Here is an 8,897-nt window from a genome sequence, read left to right as displayed (position 1 = left end):
GTTCATATCACCTTTACTCGCAAGAGTCAAAAACTGGAGGCAGCCGGCTTTTGAGCATGTTTGGAACATGTCCTTCAGCATGGCATACGCATATCCCAAAATACTACTCAGCAGTCAAAAGGAATCAATACTGACACATGCAGCAAATTGGGTGAATTTCCAGGAGTTACACTATTTTTTTTAAAGTCAACCCGCAAAGGTTAACTACTGTTTCGTTCCACTTATGTAGCATTAGGAATAAACAGATTTTAGAAAGAGAGAGCAGATGAGTGGTTTCCAGGAGTTAGGGACAGCGTGGGTGGGGTTGGGAGGCAGCAGCCATCACGAAGCAGCACAAAGCCCTTTGTATTTTGAAATTCTTCTGTGTCTTGACTGTAGTCCTAAGTGCACAAACCTACACAAAATTGTTTAGAATTAAACACACACACATACACACACAAATGAGAACAAGTAACACTGGGGAAGTCTGCGTAGAATTGATAGAGTGTATCAATGTCCACATCCAGGCTGTGATCTACTGCAGTGAGACAGGATATTACTGTACCATTGGGGGGAAACCTTGTAGAGGGTACACAGGATCTCTCTGTATTGTTTCTTACAACTGCATGTGAATTACAACTATCTCCATACATTTTTCAATTAAAAATAGCTTTTATTTATTTATTTATTTATTGTAATTTTTAAAAAATAGAGACATGGTCTCGCCATGTTGCCCAGGCTGGTCTCGAACTTCTGGACTCAAGCAATCCTCCAGCCTCAGCTTCCCAAAGTGCTAGGGATTACACATGTGAGCTGCTGCACCCAATCTATTGTTTTTATATTTTAGAATTAGTATTTTTATTAAAAACTTGCAAATATAGAATAAAATAATCAGAAAAATCATCATCCTGAAACATAATATTTTGATGCATTTCTTCCTGGTCTTTGTTTTCTACACTCATATGAAAAATAAAAGTGAGGGAAGGGACTAAAACTCAGGGTGGTGGGAAGGTGGGAACCTTGCTGTCCCCACCTTCTGTGACATCAGAACTCAATGTTTGCAGGATGCCTGGTGACCACAGGTGGGGGAGGGGAAGGGTACCCTTCTGCCTGTTGAGTGAGGGGACCTTCGTCCACCCAGGCAGCCAGATCTGAGGCCATGGCAACCCAGCAAGTGGGCAGCAGGAGGCGGGTGGCAGCAGAGCGGGTGGCAGCCCAGCTGCTTGAACGGAGAAGGGACAGCCACTGTGATGACAAGAAGCAGGTGAGGCCAGGCCGGGTACATGCTGCTTTCCTCCCACCTGGGCTCCTTTTGCCACTCCAGACAGACTATAAGGCCCTCGAAGCCCGGGATGAACCTTGGACCCAACTGTCCCTGGACCCCACTCTGGTGGAGCACAGCTTAGGGGCTTAGGCACTTCTTGGCGGGGCTGTCACTGACACTGTCTTATTAAGTTCTCAGCACTGCCAGCAGAAAGTATGTTTCAGAAGGACTGGGCTTTTTGTTGAGTGAATCCCTAGTGCCTAGCATGGTGCTTGGTGCCTAATAGATAGTGAATGAGTGAATGAACTGAAATAGGATTATACTCCTGAACTGGAGAGCTCCTGGAGGATTCATTCTCAGGGCTGAAATTCAACACTCACGTGGGATTTCGTCAAAATGGAAAACATTAATGCTTGCTGCACACAGCCTGGTGCATCCACACCCCATCTCTTAGATGCTATCAACCTCATTCACAGAGGGTAAACTGAGGCCCAGAAAGGCAAAAGGGCCATACAGCTGGGACATAACAAGATTTGAAAACACATCCGTCTGATTTTAGAACCCCCTGAAATCAGGTTCATCTGCTGTAAGAATCCTGAACAAGGGTTTATTCTGAGGATAAGAAGAAGCTGTCGAAGGGTTTTAAGCAGAGCAATGAATGAGTCAGCTTTGCTGTCTCTGTTTTCAAAAGACATGTTCACTCATTAATTTACTGTATATGCACCAAGTGCTTCCTATCTGCTGGACCTTGTAGCATATAACAGGGGCCTTCATGGGCACCCATCATGCTGCGGCTTTTCCTAAAAAGTGTTCCCTAGACACCAGACCCCAGGAATGCTTCTTTTAGAAACATTCTTTATAGAATTCTGTGGCTTGAGGAAGGCTACATACCCTCATCCCCTCCTGAAGACTGACGCTGCTCATTCATGTAAGGAAGGCTCTGAGAAGTCCTTCAACAAAGAAGTCTGCTTAGCTTTGTTTACCACAGCATTTCCCACCTTGATTCTGCCAGAGTCCCATTGTTTCTTTTTTTCTTTTCTTTTCTTTTTTTTTTTTTTTTTTTTTTTTGAGACGGAGCCTCGCTGTGTTGCCAGGCTAGAGTTCAATGGTGCAATCTTGGCTCACTGCAACCTCCACCTCCCGGGTTCAAGCGATTCTACTACCTCAGCTTCCCTAGCAGCTGGGACTATAGGTGCCCGTCACCACACGCAGTTAATTTTTGTATTTTTAGTAGAGCCAGGGTTTCACCCTATTGGCCAGGCTGATCTCGAACTCCTGACCTCATGATCCACCCACCTCAGCCTCCCAAAGTGCTGGGATTACAGGCGTGAGCCGCCGTGCCCGGCCTGCTTCTTTTTTGAAAGACTTTTCAGTGTATTTCAAAATCCATTTTACAGATGAAGAAACTGAGGCTCAGAGAAATTATTTGGCTCAAACCCCAAGACGACACAAGCAAAAGGACTCAAACTCAATCCTAGTCTGTGTTCCTTCCTTTGCCTCCATGCAGCACAGTATGGAAACCAGCAGCAAGCATGCTGGGGGAGAAATCAACCTGTAAAATACGTTGATAGAGGACTGGTGAGACACACAGAAGAGCTTCCAGGCCACGAAAACTCATCGGCCATTTTAAAGATTGTGACAGTGCGTGTCTTCCATGAAAAGATTCCTAAGGAATATTGTTAAGTAAAGAAAAAGGACCCTAATATTAAATGTACAGTGTGATGATTTTGCATTGGGTGTACACACAGATCAAACTGTAGAACATTTCTCGCACCGAGGGAAGCTCTTTCGGGGCTCCGCCCACCGGGCATCCCACCCCCATAGCAGTGATTCTGATTTCTGTCATCATAGCTGAGTTTTCTATGTTCTCAAATTTCATGTAAATGGAATCATACCATGTATACCTTTGTGTCTAACTTCTTCCACTTATTGCTGTGTCTGTGAAACTCAACCAGTTGATGCTATGTAACATGTTTATTTTTTTAAGTTAATAATAACATAGTTGCTAGTATTATAAAGAAAATTATCTGGGGAAGAGACAAGTTAGACAAATCTTTCATCTTCTTTGTTTAGTACTGGTCTAAATGTTACTTCACATACTTGGGTGTCTAAGAAATTTATTCTTTTTTTAAGGCAAACTAAATCTGACTCAGCCACAATCTAGTGAGTTTGGGGGAAATCGGATGTAGGTCAATATGCACACACACACAAACACACACACACACATATTTGAAAAACAAGAAGACTTTAAAAGCATGGTCAAAATTTCCACATTAGTGGAAAAAGAAGAATTAAACTCAATAGTATAAATAAAAAAGACAAAATCAGAAATTAATTAAATGTAAAGCAGACAAACAATAAAAGTAACCATTTTTAATTGGTAAAATTAAATTAAAAATTGGAAAACTTTTAAATAGACTAAACAAAAAACATACGTAGAGAGAATACACTAATTACCAATATCAAGAATGAAAGAGGTCTCTTGTTTCCTCTCTTGACCTCTTTTCTTTAAATACATTTTTAAAAAGAATTGAAGAGGATTATTATCATGACTCTTACAGGCATTAAAAGAATATTAAGGTAATATTAGGAACAATTTGATGCCGATACATTTAGGTGAAATGGATAAATCTTCCTGGGCAGTACAACTTCCAAAATTGACTCAAGAAGAAATAGTCTTAATAACTACAGGCCCAAAAGTTTCAACCAATAAATTTTATCGATCATTTGAGATGAAAATAATACCAGTCTTACACAAATTATTTTATAAAATAGAGGAGAAGGGAGTTCTTACCAATCCATTTTAAGGGGGTAACAAATACTTGATACCAAAACTTTACAAATGTACAGAAAAGAAAAATTTTTTTTCTTTGAGACAGAGTCTTACTCTGTCACCCAGACTGGAGTGCAGTGGCGTAATCTTGGCTCACTGCAACCTCTGCCTCCCAGGCTCAAGCAATGTTCCTGCCTCGGCCTCTTGAGTAGCTGGAATTACAGGCACCTGCCACCATGGCCAGCTAATTTTTGCGTTTTTAGTAGAGACAGGGTTTTGCCATGTTGGCCAGGCTGGTTGCAAGCTCCTGACCTCAAGTAATCACCTCGGCCTCCCAAAGTGTTAGGATTACAGGCATGAGCCACCATGCCCAGCCTAGAAAAAATTTTAAACCAATCCCTTATGAATGTAGATGTAAGAAATCTCAACAAAATAGTAGCTTGTCAGGTCACACGATATACAAAAAGGCTAGCTAATGCATCATGAACAACTAGAGTTTACTGAAGAAACTCACTTGGCTCAATATTTAAAACACAATGCAATTTACCACAAAAATGGGGACACGTATAGTTGCTCAGTGGGTACAGAAAAGTCAGTGGTGGTTTCTTATAAACTTAAACATACATTTACCATATAACCCAGCATTTGCATTTTTGAATATTAACCCAAGAGAAATGTGAACATATGTCCATACAAGGATTCATATATGAGTGTTCACAGCACTTTTATTCATAATAGCCCCAAACTGGAAACAACCCAAAGGTCTATCAACAGGTAAAGAGACTAATTGTGCAATATTCTATGTTCATATAAAATAAATACTCATCAATCAAATACACAATATACTCATCAATAAAATTGAGCACAAAAAAATGGAGGCATTTCAAAAACGGTATCTTAAGCAAAAGAAACTAAATGCAAAAGCACACCTTGTATAATTCCACTTATACAAGGTTATGGAACAGGCCAAACTACTCATAGTGACAGAAAACAGATGAATGGTTCTCTCCAGGCAGGGCAGGAGTGAGAATGGAATTGACTGCAAAAGGAAACTTTCTAAGATGATGGAAATGTTCTACATCTTGATTGGGGTGATGGTCTACAGGTATAGACATGTATCAAAACTCATCAGACTCATCAGACTATACATTTTAAATGTGTGTGTTTTATTATATGTAAATTATATCACAAAGAAGTTTGATCTTAATTTCAAGATCGATTAAAACGAAAGATGTTTAAATGAGAGAAAATGAAAATTCAACATCAGTGAGTTTCCATGTTATCTATTTCTTCAAAGTTTGGGAGTTTTGTAGTAAGCAAGTGTGACTTAGATAACTAGAACAAAAGTTAAGCTCAAAAAACTGTCTTATAAGCATGCCCATGCCTGGCCCTTTGTGATGGAAGCAGGCGGACCTGAAGAGAATTCATCCTCATGTTCTTCCTCCTCCTCCTCTTCTTGCACCCTAGACGCTGTTGGCATTGCTGATCTTGGTGCTGTACTTGAGCACAGGGATATCGGGTGAGCATTCTGGAATCTGAGAAAGAAGGAACCAAATCCACATGAAGCTTGGTGGAGTATTCCAAAGATGGTTGCTTGTTAAGGAGACCTCCATAACCTGCCTTCTCCTACTGACCCTTCGTCACACTGGGATGACTAACCATGTTTATTTCAATTAGTGCTCATTTGCTCTTAAGAGGTGATGTTTGTGCCTGTTTCAGGAAGCAGTTGGGAGGTGTCAGAAAGGATCAGAGAATGTAACTACTACCAGAATCTTGTAGTTTCCCAGGTAACATATCCAGCAAGGTACTGAGGTGAGGCAATCTGGGAAGGCTTTCCAGAGGAGGTGTCATTGGCAACATGGGTCGTGAAAGATAAGTAGGAGCTGGCCAAGTGTAGAAGGTGGGTACTATGAGCACGATGAATAGCACGTGCAAAGGCCCAGGGATCTTTTTGAAACCAGTGGGGGCGGGGAGGAGGGTCCTATCTGAGAAAGCCACTTCCGTGTCTGCCTTCCAGGGGCTTGAATATCAGACCGATGAGCCTTCGGAAGAACCGATAAAGACCATCAGGAACTGGCTGAAGGAGAACTTGCATGTCTTCTTGGAGAAGTTAGAGGAAGAGGTGCGAGAGCTGGAGCAGCTAGTGCGGGACCTGGAACTGTGGCTGGATGCTCTTCTGGGAGAGCCGCACCTGGAGGAGCACTGCTCCACACATAAAAGTCACATGTGAGGGGTGGGCCTGGGGCCTGGGGAGAGCACAAAGGTGGGGAGGGGTTGCCAGGGATTTCTCTAAGCAGGGCAGAGGTCTGATTCTTGAAGTTCCAGGCAGGCAAGAAAATAAAGCAGTTGGGAAATGAAGTCCGCTGTTCACATTCATGAATGCTGACAGAAACAGCCTTGGCGGAACACCAGAGCCCGGCTGAGATATTCTCCCTGGCACCATGACATGGCCCCCTGGAACAAACACGGGCTTCAGAGCCAGCCATGGGTTCAGGACTCTTCTACTTTCTTGAGACGTTGTGTAAGTTTCCTTAACCTGAGACTCAGTTTCCTCACATATAAAAATCAGGGAAACACACTTTGCCTTACAGGAAGACAATGTATCTAGGGTGTGTATACAGAGTGTGTCTGCCACATAGCAGGTGGGTGTCGGATAAATAGCTCTTCCTTTCTCACATGTTTTTTCCTTCCTCCTTGGAGTGTGGTAAGAGGCTACTAGCTCGGGCTAAGTGTGTGGATACTATGCGCCATTCAACCCTCTGACTCTGCTGGTGGAAGTGTACGTTCCTAAAATCTCTGTTTGGTGATAGCCATCAAATTTACAAATGCGTTTTCTCTTCGACCCAACAATCTGCGTCAAGGAATGTATCCCACAGCTACATTTGCCTACACATGAAATTATGTGTGCTTAAGATTATTCACCCCAGCTTTATTTGCAATAGCGAAAAAATGGAAACAACCCAAATAATACCAGGAGGGCTCTGGTTATATAAGTTACGGTACAATCAGACAATGGGCAATCATATAGCTATCAAAGAGAATAAGGAAGCTTTCTACTATGGTGTGAATATGGGTGGCCCCCAAAATGCATACATTGGAACCTAATACTCAATGTGACAGTGTTAAGAGCTGGAGCCTTTAGGAGGTGATTAAGCCATGAGGATTCTCCCCTCATTAGTGAGATTCGTGCCATTATATTAATAATAGAGGCTTGAGGAGTCTGTTTGCCCCTTCCACCATGTGAGAACACAGCTAGAAGTTCCCTTTTATGAGGAACAAGTGCTCACCAGACACTGAATCTGTTGGTGCCTTGATCTTGGACTTCCCAGCCTCCAGAACTGTGAGTAATAAATGTCTATTATTTACAAATTATGCAGTCTAAGGTGTGTTGTTATAATTGTCCAAATGGACTGATACTTTCCTTCTGCTAAAATGGAAAAGCCTGAAAGATATGTAGTTAAGTGAAAAAAATTAAGGTGTAGGCCAGGCGCAGTGGCTCACATCTGTAATCCCAGCACTTTGGGAGTCCAAGGCAGGCAAATCACTTGAGGTCAGGAGTTTGAGACCAGCCCGGCCAACATGGTGAAACCCCACCTCTATCAAAAATACAAAAAATTAGCCCAGCATGGTGGCATGCACCTGTAATCCCAGTTACTCGGGAGGCTGAGGCAGGAGAATTGCTTCAACCCAGGAGGCAGAGGCTGCAGTGAGCTGAGATTGTGCTGCTGCATTCCAGCCTAGGCGACAGAGTGAGATTCCGTCTCAAAAAAAAAAAAAAAGAAAAAACATTAAGGTGCAAAAAGGGAGCAGAAGATAAAAATGTATATTTTGTTGTTGATATTGATGATGATAGTTATGTTATTAAATATGCATAAAAACTCTGGAAGGATGGAAGCTTGCCGGGGAGTGAGGGGATTTGAAACTGGGCAGATGTGTGACAAGGATGGGAGGAAACTTTTCAGCATATACTTTTCATACTTTCTCATTTTCAAACTATGTGCATGTTTTGCTTATTCAAATATTTTTAAAAAACAAATATTTTTAAAAGACAAATTTCTATTTTGTTTGCAGACAAGGACTGGAATATATGTATATAAGCAAAAATAACAGTATCACTATGATGAAATTATGAGTGAGTTAATTTTTAAAAACAGTTCCAAAAGAAAACCCTTCTCTTTTGATTAATTTATTTTGATTAAACAATGATCATTTTTTATCTAGGACCTCTCCTTTTTCCCATTACCTCCAGGAAACTTATGGTTGTTCATTATTGGAATTTTATCAGCCTCATTGTTTTGGGTTATTTATTTTTCCCTTTCTCTGATTTTTTTGTTTTCTATTTTGATGGAGCTATTATACATGCACCAATTATTAGAACCACCTCAAATCTTTGGATAGTCATGAGGGTTTCAATTACACTAATCTCAGAGGACATCTGACTTACAGGAGATGGCACAGCAATTTGTTTGCCAGGAGGGTTTAATCAATTGCCTTTTGGGATGGAAAAAGTCTTTGCAAATTATGATCCCAATTTCCGACTTTGAATATTTGACAGGGGGTTGGGACCAGAATCTATTTTTTCACATTTCCAGCTATTTTAGCAAGAATCCTACAGGAAGGGTCTGATTGATAGTTGCTTGCATTTATAGTTACATATTGCCATAGAGTAGTTATGTATGTTTATATTATAGTTATATATTATATATACTTATATGTTTATATTATATATAAGATACATTTATAAATATATTGATAAAATAGATATTTTATATATGTATACAAAATTGGGGGATACATTTTTAAAAAAGAAAATGAGGCCAGGCACGGTGGCTCACATCTGTAATCCCAGCGCTTTGGGAGGCCGAGGCGGGCAGATGACTT

The 8,897-nt window shown here is 41.1% G+C and overlaps 1 protein-coding gene across 1 annotated transcript; it reads left to right on the top strand.

Annotated features, from left to right (window-relative positions):
* The first annotated feature begins 1,138 nt into the window (after window positions 1–1,138).
* SMIM23 (small integral membrane protein 23) lies at window positions 1,139–6,326 on the top strand. The gene is made up of 4 exons (XM_011987711.1): window positions 1,139–1,243; window positions 5,484–5,535; window positions 5,736–5,803; window positions 6,034–6,326. The coding sequence occupies exons 1-4, from the start codon at window positions 1,139–1,141 to the stop codon at window positions 6,244–6,246; spliced, it is 438 nt and encodes a 145-aa protein (XP_011843101.1). The 3' UTR covers window positions 6,247–6,326.
* Window positions 6,327–8,897: the final 2,571 nt, after the last annotated feature.

Source organism: Mandrillus leucophaeus, unplaced genomic scaffold, assembly GCF_000951045.1.
Source record: "Mandrillus leucophaeus isolate KB7577 unplaced genomic scaffold, Mleu.le_1.0 Scaffold314, whole genome shotgun sequence".
NCBI classification, from domain to species: Eukaryota; Metazoa; Chordata; class Mammalia; order Primates; family Cercopithecidae; genus Mandrillus; species Mandrillus leucophaeus.
This window is presented reverse-complemented; position numbering and strand designations above follow the sequence as displayed.